The sequence below is a fragment of the Thalassophryne amazonica genome, chromosome 9 (genome assembly GCF_902500255.1).
Source record: "Thalassophryne amazonica chromosome 9, fThaAma1.1, whole genome shotgun sequence".
NCBI lineage: Eukaryota > Metazoa > Chordata > Actinopteri > Batrachoidiformes > Batrachoididae > Thalassophryne > Thalassophryne amazonica.
Window position 1 is genome coordinate 35,373,892 of NC_047111.1, and position 15,767 is coordinate 35,389,658.

The 15,767-nt window shown below is 40.6% G+C and overlaps 1 protein-coding gene across 1 annotated transcript in view; it reads left to right on the plus strand.

Moving 5' to 3' along the window:
- The window catches only part of LOC117516976 (polypeptide N-acetylgalactosaminyltransferase 10-like), a 389,958-nt gene that overhangs the window by 287,326 nt on the left and 86,865 nt on the right, over positions 1-15,767 (plus strand). The window contains exon 8 of the mRNA XM_034177872.1: positions 7,111-7,218. Within this exon, the coding sequence (XP_034033763.1) occupies positions 7,111-7,218 (108 nt within the window). The remainder of the gene's footprint in view (positions 1-7,110; positions 7,219-15,767) is intronic.

Here is a 15,767-nt window from a genome sequence, read left to right on the forward strand (position 1 = left end):
GTCACAGAGATTAATCCCCCCTCCTGTTTTACGTCATTGTATACACAGCTAAACACCAGCCTTTTGATATAGGACTTGCGCTTTTGTATTCAACACCTTATTTTGGATGCTAAGATGTTCCAAAGTCCACATAGTGGGTTTTTTTGAAATTCAGTATGGCCATTTTTATCTGTTTTTTAATCTTGAAAATTTGAGTGGCCTGTGGGCTTTTATAGAAGCCTGATTTCTCAGGAGTACTTTTTTAAACTGGTCCTTATGCCATCATTTCAAAGATTATTTCAGTTATCTGCTGCTTTATCAGCAGTGATCTGTTCTTAACATTGATTCAGAATAACAAGAAAGTGTAGTCATATTTTGAACATCCCCTGCTGGTAAATTGTGCTAATTTGTGGCTACATGTTGACTTGATAAATTATGAAATATTAACTGAAGAGTGTATATTTGGAAATAAAAGCAACCGGCTGGGTTGTTGACCTAACAGCACTGTCACATTGTGACCCATCTTTGTTATTTGTGACATTGTTTATAGAGTTGTGTGTCCCAACAAACGGGCAATGTGTACCACTCGGGAATACATGAACTGTTCCCAAGGGGTTTTCAAAAATAAGCAAAATATTATGAATAACCAATCTTCTCATATTTTTTGCCACTGATAATTTACAAATCTATACAAAATTAATATTGCCTGATGAAAGGATGATGTATGACCTAAGTCTAAGTATGGCATAAATTTGGAACACTGTTTGTTTGGATCTTGAGTTTCTAGTAACAGGTACCAAATGCAGGATAATCAGACAGGCACCAATATTCTTGGGTTTTTATTTATTTGTTTTGAATCCCCTTAACCCTGGAACATCTCAGGATGGTGGCGCAACAGTGAGGCACATCTCCTTGCAGCTGGCATTGATCCCAGTGTTCTTCAGCTCTTGTTCTTTTTTGTTTACATGTGACAAATGTAATAAAAAATGATCAAAGTTCTAAAAACAATCCCCTAAATCATATTTCTCTCCAACTTCAAATGTGGTTCAGGAATAAAAACATTGCATTTGTCTTGGATAAAAAACAATGATTTGCTGAGGAATTGGCAGGGTCGTTTGCTCCATGCTCTTTTCCTAGCTGTTGCACTACAGACCCATAGAATCAAATGTGGAGATTAGAGCATGAAGTAGGCGAATGCAGAGTAACGTATGCACTACTTTGCAAAAGAAATGCAGTAGGAATGAACCTTTGCACAAACCCCGCCCACCATGCCGGTTATCTGAATCTGCACTCACAGTTGCATCCTGGATTGTGATTTTCTTGTTCAAATTAATGTTGCAGCAAATCGACCTTGAATGTCCTTATACTGGTCTCCTTTATCAGCACACTGGAAAAAAGCACAGTATTAGCAAATTTTTGATGCACCACTCCGTTTACGTGGAAATTGGCACATTTGCAATGTAAGTGGAGGGGATGGTTTATCCACTGCTTCATAAAGAAACAGCTCAACTTGTTGAGCTGAAACAGCTAAAAAGGTTTTGTTTCCACATTATGCTTCAGATCTTGTTTCAACCCTTGGAGCCAAATTTGCTCTGTTACATCAAGGACTCTCAACACTAATCACACTCAGAAAACCATATTGGATTAGGCTTTTGTCCGGCACTACAGCATGAATTATTCCATAGGATGGCCAAAAATGAGTGTGACACAGCCAGCATGTTAAGAAGAAGCCTCCCCATCGTCCCCGCTGCCTCTGACTGAGTTTTTGGACAGGCAGAAAGGCCCGTCACAATAATTGAATTCTGTTTTGAATGAGTAAGGACTTTTGTCGTTTCATTCAATTAAACACAAAGGCCATCGTTGGGTACTTTGATTTGATTGGACAGATGCTGGAGTGCAATGCTTAATACTGCCCCTCTGACTGAAATTTCTAGTGTGGGAGCTTTTTTGTTTGAAAAATTGAACTTCCAAATTGAATACAGCTGTTACATTTTATCTTGTTCTGCTTTTTAACAAACACCCTTTCTGTGACTGCCTGAGTTGGTCTGGTATAATTGTGATGCAGTTTACAGTGTATCCATGAAGGCTTGTTGTTCACAAAGCCATTCATCTGGTGATCAGGAAGATTTTAAAGCTCAATGAAGCCTCAGTACAATTCTAGTACAATCCCAATTCCAATGAAGTTGGGACGTTGTGGAAAATGTAAATTAAAAACAGAAGACAATGATTTGCAAATCCTCTTCAACCTATATTCAATTGAATACACCACAAAGACAAGATATTTAATGTTCAAACTGATAAACTTTATTGTTTTTGTGCAAAAATTTGCTCATTTTGAAATGGATGCCTGCAACACGTTTGAAAAAAGCTGGGATAGTGGTATGTTTACCACTGTGTTGCATCACCTTTCCTTCTGCCAACAAGCAATAAGAATTTGGGAACTGAGGACACTAACTGTTGAAGCTTTGTAGGTGGAATTCTTTCCCATTATTGCTTGATGTACGACTTCAGTTGTTCAACAGTACGGGGTCTCCGTTGTCGTATTTTGTGCTTCATAATGCGCCACACATTTTCAATGGGTGACAGGTCTGAACTGCAAGCAGGCCAGTCTAGTACCTGCACTCTTTTACTACGAAGCCACACTGTTGTAACACTGCAGAATGTGGCTTGGCATTGTCTTGCTGAAATAAGCAGGGACGTCCCTGAAAAAGACGTTGCTTGGATGGCAGCATGTGTTGCTCCAAAACCTGGATGTACCTTTCAGCATTGATTGTGCCATCACTGATGTGTAAGTTGCCCATGCCATGGACACTAACACACCCCCATACCATCACAGATGCTGGCTTTTGAACTTTGTGCTGGTAACAATCTGGATGGTCTTTTTCCTCTTTTGTCCGGAGGACACGGTGTCCATGATTTCAAAAAACAATTTGAAATGTGGACTCATCAGACTACAGCACACTTTTCCACTTTGTGTCTGTCCATTTCAAATGAGCACGGGCCCAGAAAAGGCGGCGGCGTTTCTGGATGTTGTTGATGTTTGGCTTTCGCTTTGCATGGTAGAGTTTTAACTTGCACTTGTAGATGTAGCGGTGAACTGTGTTAACTGACAATGGTTTTCTGAAGTGTTTCTGAGCCCACGTGGTAAGAGCCTTTACACAATGATGTTGGTTTTTAATGCAGTGCCGCCTGAGGGATCGAAGGTCACAGGCATTCAGTGTTGGTTTTCGGCCTTGCCACTTACGTATAGAAAGTTCAAGTTTTCCAAATGCCATGTCTTATCAATTGTGATATCGTCTTGATAGCTATATTTTGTGGTGAGTAGATAACGTGTTAGAGGTGAGTGATAAGACCTTAAATTTAATCTGACTTGCTCTGCACTAGCCCTGTTGAGTTTGAGTTCTCAGGCTGTGCAGGCAGGTGTTCCTGTTATTAAACTCAAGTCTTTCAGAGAAAGGATGTAAGGAATGGAAGGGATTGGCACAGCAGGTCAGACCTTCATCACAGAGCAGTGTGGTGAGGTTGGATTTAATTTGTCATGACTCTCTGGTCCCTTTGTCCACCCTGCAGTAGTGTAGTAAACGTGGTAAGGACTAAATGTGTTAAAATGGCAACCAGGTTTAATCTGCAGAGAGTAATGCAAAGCAGTGCCAAAGAGAAATAGACCAGTGAGACCAGGATATGCTACTCCCTTTTATTTATTGACTTACTAAACATTCATGACTAACCATGTATGTATTAATGGCAAAGTGGCCTCTGTGTATCTATGTGCATGTGTGTAACTTTGATCACGGAGAAACTGGGGAGAGCTGACAGTTGCTGTTTGGCATGCTTATGTATTTTGGGTCAAGGATGAATACAGTGAAAACGGAAAGTCAATAGAACTAATAGTTTTGGAGAAACATACTGCTGCTTAGGGAGCAAAAACTCGATGAGGTGCTGCTAAAAGTGGGCAGAGAGCTGCTCAACTCGGCGTAGATGATACGCCACAATAAGCAGCTCTATGAATACGCCAGTGTGAAAGGGGCTTTAACAAGAATGACCATCTTCCATTGTTGTTGAAGGAACTTATAAAACTCTGCCTTATAGTGGTAACACGGTTTGAATTCTACAGACCTGGAAGTGGCCAGGCCTCAGTGTGTGGATACATGCTCTCTTCACTACAGTTGTAGCGGACCAGAGCCTTCTCATCATGTCATTAACTTATTATTAAGCTCAGAATTAGTATGATGTCTTTTCTTTCAGTGTACACATCAACTGTAGTGAGTGATAAGTGATATTTTGTTGAGGCAGAGTTTTCACTCGGTGATTGATGACTGTCCCAGAGTTGGCAGTCCTCTAGCCATGGGTGATTTCATTTCAACCATAGGTAGTGACAAGGCTGATGACCACTAGTGCATCGCTCCTTGAGGATCTGGCATATGTGAAATTGCATCAGTGGATCTTAACTTTGCAAGAACTTGAGGTCCATTAGTTGCTTGATAATGATTTCTGCATGCAGAGCAGCACCAATTAAACATGACACTCCTGCGTTGTTGGTGTAACTAAGTTGCTGGAGACTCCTACAGAACTGCTGAGTCTGTAAAAGTGCCCCGGTGGTCATTTCTTACCAAAGGCTAGGTGCAACTTCTTTAAGGGTTCATTGAAGTCCCTCAGACTGCAGTCTGCTGTGCCCAACTCTTAAATAGGCTAGACTTCATCAGCCTGTTTTGCAGATATTGGCATACTGTCTGGTTGGAGGACTTGCATACTTGGACAAAACAAATTACCCAGAGGGAATGTTGGCGTTCTTCCTCGTCTATACTCTTAAACCTGCCAGCGAGTGCATTAGACAGGGCTGTGAAAACTCTGCAGACCCGAGCACTTCTGCGGATTTCATCATGGGGGGAGGAGGGTGTTAGTGTTGTACTCTGTAATTGTGATCGTCACTGTTTTTAAAATGCCTATCGCATTTTATGCTTTTTTTACGTCATCGTCCAAGTTTTATAAGTCCGCGGACACTGATCTGTGTGTTACAGATACAAATCTGTGTCCTCGGATCTGCGGAGGTTCGTGGAGGAAGAATGTCACTCAAAGCGTAGCTGTTGCTACAGTTGTCGTAAAGCGGGATTGGTTGGTTGCTGTGGCTCCTGCAAGACGCTTAAGCTAAATGTAGCATGTGGACACTGCAAACTTTTAGAGCTCTCAAGTTTTTAAAAGAAGAATTTTGCAGCATGTTTGTGTCATGGAGCGACATCAGACAGAGGGAAAATGGCGAGAAAGACGGTTTGAAAAAGTTTAACAAGGACAAGAATCCGTGGAATTGTCGCTGGCTTCATGAACACACCTGAAAGATAAAAGAAATGGGAAAAGTGAACTGTGCCATCCGGAAACACGGTAAGAATTTTTCTCTCCCTAGAAAATAAACATTGTGTTGTTCAAACAGGATTTTAGATAAGATGATGTGACTCTTTTTTATTATTAATCTAGACTTTCTTTCATTGGAAAAAATGCATTGTGGGTTTGAATGGATTTACATGAATTTACACAAGAATGTAAATTAGTTTTTATTAATGTAAACTTTTTTCCATGGGCAAAAAAAGACACTGTGGCTTTGAGTGGATTTACAGGAATTTACACAACAATATGTGACTTTTTTACTATAAGGTGTGTTATTGATATTTTACCATGATTTTCTAAATATTATACAAGCTTTAGCTGTGTTTTTTTTATGCTTTAACAGTGTTTTCAGTCATGAATTTCATGTAGTTTAACTGTTCTGAGTTAATGCATAATTTGGTTTACAATTAAAAGGAAAATCATTCCAGGTCCTACTTCCATGTCATATTCTGTTATTTCAACATTATCATTGACAGTTTAAATTAAAGATTGAGACTAGGATCATTTAAATATACACTTCTTTTGAGATTTTTTCTTTCAGGAGATGCTGAAAATGTATCATTAGATACAAAATTTATTTGGTTTCTGGTGCCCCACAGGCCCTAGACCCCGGCTCGACCCCCTGTGAATTTTCCTCGGATTTCACAATTTTCATTTCCCAGCCCTGATTAGAGTTGCTAATTTCTACCAAAGGTTGTGCTTCATTGCAAAGGGCATGCTGAATGTTAATTTTGTTGGTGAGTAACACTGACCTTGACTTTGTAGACAATGCTGTGGAATGAGTGGATGGCCTCAATTGTTGCAGTCATTGATTGCAACACTTGAGAAGATTAGCAAAGAGTTGAAGTTGCTGTTATACTGTTGTCCTGGATAAAGACTAAGATTCAGACTCTTAGTGATTAAGACTCAGCTGTTAGAATTTTATCTGTAGGTGATGAAAGTGTTAAGCTTTGTGAGAGAGTCACTGCTTTTGGTAGCATCTTTCATGACTCTGGGAACTCAACATATTAATATGAGAGATGTCTGGGAAGAGTTTACAGAGTCACAGGCAGAGGTTTTTTGAATGCAAATGCTTTTACAGGAGAATGTAGATCCAAGCCTTCAGTGTCTGGGTTCCTTGCTTTATGCTCTTCAGACTTGGACTCTAGCCAGTGACCAAAGGTGACAACTGGATATCTTTGGTACTTGGTCTCTCTGGGAAAGGCTTGGGTACCACTGAAAATACTTCAGCCACGCTCTTGAATTTCTATGATGCACAGTCTAAAACATATGGTAGAAATCCAGTTGAGCCACGACCAGGTGCACATTGCTATCTTTAGGGTGCATATTTATAACCACTTCCCGAAGTACTGGGCACAATTAGAAAAAATAATGGCTGCCTTCACTGGTTTTCTTTCTCGTCGATTGCCGGTTGGAACCCGGGTCAGTTCTGTGGTGTGTTGGACGCAGGAACTCAGGCACTATCATGTGCTGTCTGACCAGACCATATCAACATGTTTACCATTTGTCTTGACCATTTACAGATCTTCATCCTTTGTCTTTTTCTGTCATTTGTACAAACTATTGTTGATTGTTCTTGATTTTGTTTTAGACAAGTCAAGCTATCTCATGCCCTGCTTTTTTAAACGAAATAATTTGTTGACCTTGATTTTATTTTTAATATGCACAATGTTTAAATTTCATAAGCTACACTAAAGCAGCTTTGGCCAAAGCATGTTTGATGCAGACTTTATTACCCCCGACTTTCTGCAGGTGTGGATGTGTGGTGGTCGGATGGAGGACATCCCTTGCTCCAGGGTAGGCCACATCTATAGGAAATACGTCCCCTACAAAGTTCCTGGTGGGGTCAGCCTGGCAAGGGTGAGTACCAGATTCTTTTATTGGACAGTTTGATCTGAAATGTTGTTTTGTTTTGTTTCTGGTTTATTGGCTTTTTCAATCTGTAGCAAAAATCACATTTTCTGAAAATGAGATAGCCTAATGAAATATATATATTTTTTGCCTTGAACTGCAGTTTTGTCTAAATTTCTAAAAGACCGAAAGTGATGACTAATCACTTTTATGGTGAACATTTTCTTTTCACTAGAGATGAGATTACACATTAGGTCTGGGAGACTGTACTGGCACTGCACTTTGTCACATTCACCACTCTGTTGTACTGCCCTGGATCCTGGATGTCAACCACCCAGGCAGACACCTCCTGAAAATATATCATCAGGTTTAATATTTGACACCAGCAAGGGACAATCCAATAGGATACTAAAATTGTGAAGCATATTGATGACTACCCCTCTGATCCCAACAAGCTGGAAAGGTATTTGTTTCACGCATGATGTCCATCTGTTCTTCCCGTGATCTTTTTGTTTCAAGATGAACTGAAGAACTAATGTAGGTATTGATTTGAAATTTGTGTGATGGGTTTGAGTTGGGTAAAAGAAGACATCTATCGAAATTCAAACCCATCACTCAACCAAGATGGCTGACATGGCTGTCATTTGTATTTCATTTGTGGATGGACCTAAATAACTTCTGGATGAATTGATCTGAACATTCCATGGTAGGTCTTTGGTGGCGAGAAGAAGACGCCTATTGAACACCAGAGCCATAGCTCCACCAAGATGGCTGCTGCCAACCATTTTTTTTAATTTCATATTCCATTCATAACCTAAAAACACCATCACCACTTTTGCTGTGGATGTTCAGGTTAGGTACTGACACAAGACTATTGGTTTTGCCCATGCTCACATATCCAGTACGGCCACAAACACCGCAACTGATCATCAGCATTTTTGCTGGGGACCATCAGGTTGGAGATTAAACACATTTAATTTTTTTTTAAATTTATGTAATTTTTTTTGTCCTGCTACATTGTCCAATATGGCCACCACAGGTGCCATATTGGTTTTGCATTGTATACATTAAGTCAGAAACAACCACCACTATTCATACTCAACTAACCTTTTAGGCATTATCAGACCCCAGCTCCATGCATGCCACAGTGTGAAACCTGACAGCATCATCATCCCACTACAGTCCTCCAGGATGTGAATTTGCAAAATGTAGTATGGTAGGGGAAGGTTTTGCCCTTTTTGCCTCTGATTGACTAGAAGGTGAGCAGAAGGTTCCACCTCTTTTCACCTCTAATTGGCTAGAAGATGAGCAGCAGTAGAAGTCTGTTTTGAAATGTTATCTCGTGCTCGGGCAGGGCAGACTGACTGACTGACAGCTGCGTAGAGATAAATGTTTTAAAAGTGGTAAATGTTTTAAGGTAAGTGGTAAATATATCTGCAAAATAACTAAAAGGCTGTACTTGGTTATCACAGGTAAATAGTTTATCAATGTCTGCCCACCATCGCATCTTCAGTGAAGTTAATATCATAGTAGTGAGCAAACTAACATTAACTTTATCTACGCTGCCATTTCTGCTCGACCTCCACATGGCTGCTTGCAGCTGTATTTTTCAGGTATTTGTATTTGTTTTTGGCTGGCTCATGCACCTTAATTTGAATATGTGCACAATCCCAGATTAAATAAGATATATGTTTATCAGTATAAACGGATAAACAGTATAAACAGTCATTTCTGTACTGCAGTTATTACATTTCATGTCATCACATAAATGCAAACGTCTGTTTTTCTTTATTTCTTTTTGATATTAGAATTCTGCAATCTAGTAATAAACTGTTACAAACTGGTTACATTATACATGCTCATGCCATATTTCCCTTATAGACGTTGGCTTCTTCCTGAATGATGCCTTGAAAAAGTTTATGGTGACCCAGTGTATCTTACTACCAGTCACCTCCTTATTACTTCACATCATTAACCCATTTAATTCCAAATTTTTCCAAGACATGAAATATATAAATCATGTGCCATTGGTACCCCTTTGAAATTATCAGTTGTTATTTTTTTAAATTTTCAAGGAAAAGCAGCTGAAAAGGTGCTTTTTATGGTCAGTCACAATAGTGAGCAGTGGGATAATGTATTATCAGGGGCATTTAGTATTTCATGGGCAATTGGTACATTTCTCTGTTTAGTCCTCAGCATTTTAACATATTTTAGCCAGAGATGTTTTGAATACTTTGTCCTTGATCAGTTCTACATATTTACTTCAAAATATTAAACATATAGCCAATCATGGTAGACACCTTCTAGCCAGTCAAAGGCGAAAAGGGCGGAACCTTTCCCTACCATACTACGTTTCGCAAATTCGCCTCCAGGACACAAACTGGAAGACATTCTTTAAACCTATTCAGTATTGCAGTGGTCAGTCAGACTGTTGAAATATTCTGTCATCACAGTACAAGCATCAAACAGATAGCATTTTCTTCTATCGTCAAAGATGCCAGTTTTACCAGAAGAATCAGCATCTCTTGTTAAATATTGTTCTCTCAGTTGCACAGGTCAAAGTTGAAAAAATGTTTAATACCATGGTTTCAGTGATAGGCACGGTTTCAACACATGGACATTTTTATCCGTTCCACTTCAGACATCTCACGCCTTCAACTAATGGAGGGGATCAGCGGTACTGCTTGTGACAGCAAGGCTTTTTTTTTTTAATCAGCTCTGACCACAATCATAAAACACACTTTCTGAGGCATGGTGTGTGCTGCCAATGCCTAGTGAGAGATTGCCAAACATCATTTCAAAATAGCAAACAAACGGTGTAAACATATCCTGAAGAATCAAACAATCAGCAGATGCTCGGGTTCATTTTGCTGAAGAAGTAAACAGTCATTTGTGTAAATGACACACTGAAGGTGAGAAAGAACAGGAACAAATAGTCAACCACTGCTGAATCCAAGGACAGTTGATGGAGAGTTCTGCCAGTGTGTCACATGTTGGACTCATTTGAACAATAAGGTGTCTGATGCTGAGTTTTTTCTTTCATCCCCATGAGCTTACGTTTTTCAACTCTTGGGGATAGAAGCACGCCAAACAGTTGCAACAAACTGATTTGTCACAAAGAATTCAAAGCACAAATGAAGCATGTGCAGCACTTCCAGCAAATCCAACGAATGACAGAGAAACATATCTCACCGCTAGGTATTAATGTGATCCCCAACCCCCAGTCTTACTTTAACCTGTGTCATACCCACTGCCTTTATTTCATCTTGGAGAAATGTAAATAAAAACGAAATCATGTGGCCTCTAGTGAGCACGATTTATTATGCATGACTCATCCTCAGCCTGACACCAGGCTTGACTGAATATGTAATTAAATCTTTTGACCTGATTTGCATTACTGGTCTGACCATTGGCCCTTCAGAGAGCAGGTGATGAATATCTGTATCAAACTGCTGCAGGTTTGTGTAGGTATACAGTCAGTATCTCAGGCTGTAGGCAGGTGTTTTTGCTCCCTGTGTCCTTGTGTACATATATTGAATTAGAGGAATAAAACAGAAAAGCAGCTTGTTTCTGTGAGTGAATTCATGCCGACAAGAATTGTGTTTCAGCAGCTCTGGAGAGTCTGAAAAGGATTTATGTTGCTCTAACTGATAAAGCTACACATTTTTCCTTCACCTGGGAGGTTATAATATGACTTGCGTCTGCTTGTTGGTTTATTTGTCAATGTTTATCAAGTCTGGGAGCATGTGCTGGTGCTGCGATTCGCCAAATCCACAATACCACTTAGCTGACTTGTGTGCTAGATGCCAACCACCCAGGCAGACACCCAGTCCATCCCCAATATCCATAAAGTAACCATCAACCTCCCACAGCCAGATAAAGCATGGGTGTTCCCTTGGCCTTCTCCAGCTACTGGGGTCATCAACACTCAGGCAGCTGTATCTTGAATCATGCAGAGAGAAAGGTGCCACATGGCCCAAATGTCGAAACGGATGCTCCCTCACAATGCAAGTCTCCCTAAAGCACTGCTTATTGTATCTGATACAAAGCCAATCCAGCAGTACTCAAGGATCCTCTGACAAGACCTAGTACCAAAAACATTCAGTTGTTGCCTTACGCCACTGATTAGTGTTCAAGTCTCACACCAGTACCCTAAAGACATGAACCTTTGTTCTCCTTCAAAGGTATCAGCATCGCCAAACAGCTCTACAGTAAACTCCTGACTCCAGAAGCTCTTCCCAGGCATCTCTCAGTCTCAATAGCAAAGGATGCAGATACATGAATGTCTACAAATTCAACACTTTTACCACATACAGATACACTTTTGATGGCTGAGTCCAGGAAGTCAATTAAAGCCTGGATGTTAGTCTTGATTCTGGACAATCGCAAACTGAGATACCCCAATTGCTCACTCAGCTTCTCAGGTGTTGTGATCAGAGTATCTATTGATTCCATAAAGATCACAGTATTGTCTGTGAAGTCAAGGTCAATAAAACGAAAACAAAAGCAGGTACATTGCTAGTTTCCACAATCATAATACAATAACATGCTTTTGGAGAGCGGTATGCATTTTCAGAGTGTGTGATGTGTGATTTTACACTTTAATTGTGCTAAGAAATGATATGCCATGCTCAGATTATACTCTCTGAGATAATTTGGTAACACACATTCATATGCTTGCTGCTACCATTAGTGAAACCTGCAAAAGCTGCTCCTGATGACTCTTTTTCTTGAATCTGCTTCATAATAAAATAAAGAAAACAACAAAAAACAAAGTTTTCTCATCAAAGCACTGATAGATGCACAGTAGAAACCTTTACTGTTAATTTAGTGGCAACATTTTGGAGTACAAGGGACACAGGTGTTACTCAGAAAAAAAAAAATTAAAGGTTGTGGTGGCATTATTGATGCTGATTGAGCTTCAGCGAAATTAGACAAAACAATCTCTCTGGCTACATGAAGTATGGCAAATAAACTAAGGCTCTCACTAACTGAATCTGACCGAACAAACGATGGCACAAGAGGGACTTGCATAATAATTGATCACACTGTTCAAAACAAATGAAGGAAACCAACATGAATATCAGTAAACATACAAAAAAATGGAACCACTTATGCTTGTTGACCATTTCAGATGATATAATTCTGAAACAAAAATCAAAATTAAAAAGAAACAAGAACAAATCTCAAAGAAAGGCTACGTCTCTATTGTGAAAGCTGTGATGATTTTGGTAACTGTCTGATCCAGTTAGGGCATTTGTGGCAGGTGCTGCACGAGGCTTATTTTTTGTCCAACCGAGTTTCCTCCAGTCCAAGTGGGCATTTGCCCTTGTCCACTGCCAGAAAACAGTGCACAGGGCCCTCTACAGACACACTGCGGGTGGTGAGCCCCCAGGAGGAGTTACAGGACTTGGCTGCTTGCTCTGCTGCCACCGTGACCCGCATAAGCTCCTGAAAATAAATGCATGGATGAGTTTAACTCATTACTCATAACTGGAGAGAGACAACTGTTTGAAATTTGAGGTCACCTAAGCAATGTAATAGCATAATTATAGTTTAACTTAATGATTATACACTGTGCTCATATATGGAACCAAGATACTGCCAAAACGCTCCAGACACGTGTGTATGACATATAGCCATGTTGTGACCTTTGTCCATAAGCCAAAATAAAAGTGGGCCATGTACAATGGCAAAAAAAAAGAAGAAAACAATACTCTGTGGTATGTATAAATAAAGTAAATCACTGTCACGTGTGCACGTTAGGAGTTACCATGTTTACTATGTGGTAGCAGATGTTAGAATTTAGCTTATCTTTTGAGAAATATGTAGACTTAAATGTGAACACATTTTTTCTGGAATCGGGCTGCAAGTAACTATTGCTTTCATTATCAATTAATCCGGTGACTTTTTTTTTTTTCAGTTTGTTCTCTGGTCCATAAAATATCGATCAGTGTTTCCAAAGCTCAAGTTGATCAGTTTACTGCCAGCAAGGAGAAAAGAAACGGGTTATGCAAATCTTGTCTTATGAGCTAAGATGGTTATCATAACACATTAATGATGGGATTGTATCCAATGATACGTGGACAGTACACGTCATATTTATCACCAACTACACACCATGAACATGTACTGATTTCTCAAACACAACTGCAGTGGCACATATATATGAAATTACTGTCTTGCAGTGTGACATAATTCCAAGTGAAATAGTTCCATGTCAGGATTGATTATTGGACACAGCAGTCTCGTTTGAGGGCGGGCATTAAAGGAGTAACATATGACATAAATGGGGCAATTTTTCTACATCGGGGGACAGACGAGGGCTGTCCCCAGCAGAAACATGACACTTTCTCTGAGTTTTTCGGCAAATTACACGGCAAACAAAGTGAAAATGCACAGAAAAAGTGACGATGCAGTGGAAAGTGGACGTGTTGCAGTTTGCAGGGGTCAAAATACATTTTTTAACCTACTTGCACTGGTGTTGGTAACAAAACAATTACTTGCACCAAAAAAAAAGTTACTTGCACAACCAAAAGTCACTTTAGTCACTTTCACACTGGGCCCACTTCGAGTTGCTTCCTGTGGCGTCATGATGACACAGGAATTTCAGCATCAGGTGCGTGCAGCAGGGGGCAGAGAGGAGGTGAGAATGCAACCTGCAGGTTCTCTGCACAGAGGAATCAGAGTGCACAGTTTGGCTGCAGCCAGACTGTGCACTCTGACTTCTCTTCTAGTTCATATTTGTTCTTGTGCTGAGCTGCAGGTCTGTGCTCTGAGTTCTGTTATAGTCAACTTTCCTCCTGTGACCGCGAGATGCGCGTGCGCGTGAACGAAGCATCCATGAGTAAATGTAGAGATGTCTGGAGTTATACTTCATGTGGACATGTCCTGTCTCTGGTAATCAGTCTGTGAGCAGGACTTATGTCCTTTTTTTAAACACAGTGATGAGAGAGTTTGAGCGGAGAGTGAGGAGCTAACAGCCTGCAGCCAGACAGTTTTTTTTTCACGTGCACACGTGAATGAATCGTCGCAGCAGCTCACTCCGTGTGTGAGAGTCATAAAATGCAGGGAAGACAAAGACAACACACTGGAAATTGTTTTTTTCCTTATTTATTCCTTTATTGGTTCATTCTACTGGTTTTTGTAGTTGATAAAACTTGGATAAAGTTACTTGCACCAGTGTGAGTGCAGTATAAAATTACGTGCACCGCTCACTAGCACATGCACGTACTCTTTGGAGCTCTGAGTTTGTTTATGACCCAGAGCTCAAACATGCGAGGCGTTTGTGCAGGTGAGAGAACGCAGCTACTCTGGCTAAGTGTGTAGGCTAACACTAACTGACACAACCTCAACCATTTGCCTCATCTTCCCTTCTCCACTGGGAACCAAAAAAAACTCGCTTTTCTCTAATGCTTTGGTGATTGCAGCCGAAAACAAATCAGTCCGCCATTTCTCCATTAGAAGTGATGCTTTGTTTGTACAGGGTGTCTCCCCGGATGTGATCAAGTCACACGATAGCAGGCAGGGGTCAAACGAGACGGCGCTGCCCTATTGACACATGATGTACTGAGCATTTCTTTTCTGGAGACACACAGCAATTTTAGAGGAGACCAAACCATTTTTGGTCTGATGTGAGAGTTGAAGTCATGTTTGTCCTGTCTACACTGCCGCTGTGTTATCAGTGTGTAGCCGAGTCTCATTCTGCGGGATCATTTTGAGGAAAGTGTATTTCTCCCATACTGTGTGCACGGACTGTTTGTACTTGAGGACACTGTGCTCAATCTAGAAAGAAAAAACTACTCTCTTCAACGAGTACAGACACCAAGAATACAGCCTCTGCAGCTCATACAGACATAATCGTGTGTGTGTGGGTGTGTGTGTGTGTGTGAGACTGTGGGAGTGAGAGAGAGAGAGACTGGATCCCCCTCGAGTCTAGTCAACATGGAGGCAGATATTTCTACTGAACGTCACATCACCTGGAGAGCACAGAGCCCGAATTCGCTGCAGGCAGTGATCTGTGCTACAGGGAGTGTGTGTGTGTGTGTGTGTGTGTGTGTGTGTGTGTGTGTGTGTGTGTGTGTGTGTGTGTGTGTGTGTGTGTGTGTGTGTGTGTGTGTGTGTGTGTGTGTGTGTGTGTGTGTGTGTGTGTGTGTGTGTGTGGCTGGAGGCACTTTTTCCCCCTCTCTACATCTGTACCTCCAAAGGCTGAAGGATTTGTATTTCTTCTTTCCTGGAGGCTGACTGAACTCGTATTCTCATTAATATCACCACCCATACCTCCACGGCTGCTGCCATTTGTATTCCCAGACATGTGTCCTCACCTCAGAGGCTGACAGCCTCAGTCTTTTTTAACTTTCCTGCTGCTCAAAGGCTTCAGATGCATGGATTTCCCATTGGTAAGGTATAAATCTTTTATGTGTACAATTGTCTGTGCTTAAAGAACCATCTGGTGAAGAAGCTGTCTGTACCTGAATATCCTCCACGTCCCGATTGTCTTGTAGTAATTCCTGGATGCTTACATTTTTGTGATACCTTTACAATTTTTTTATTTATTT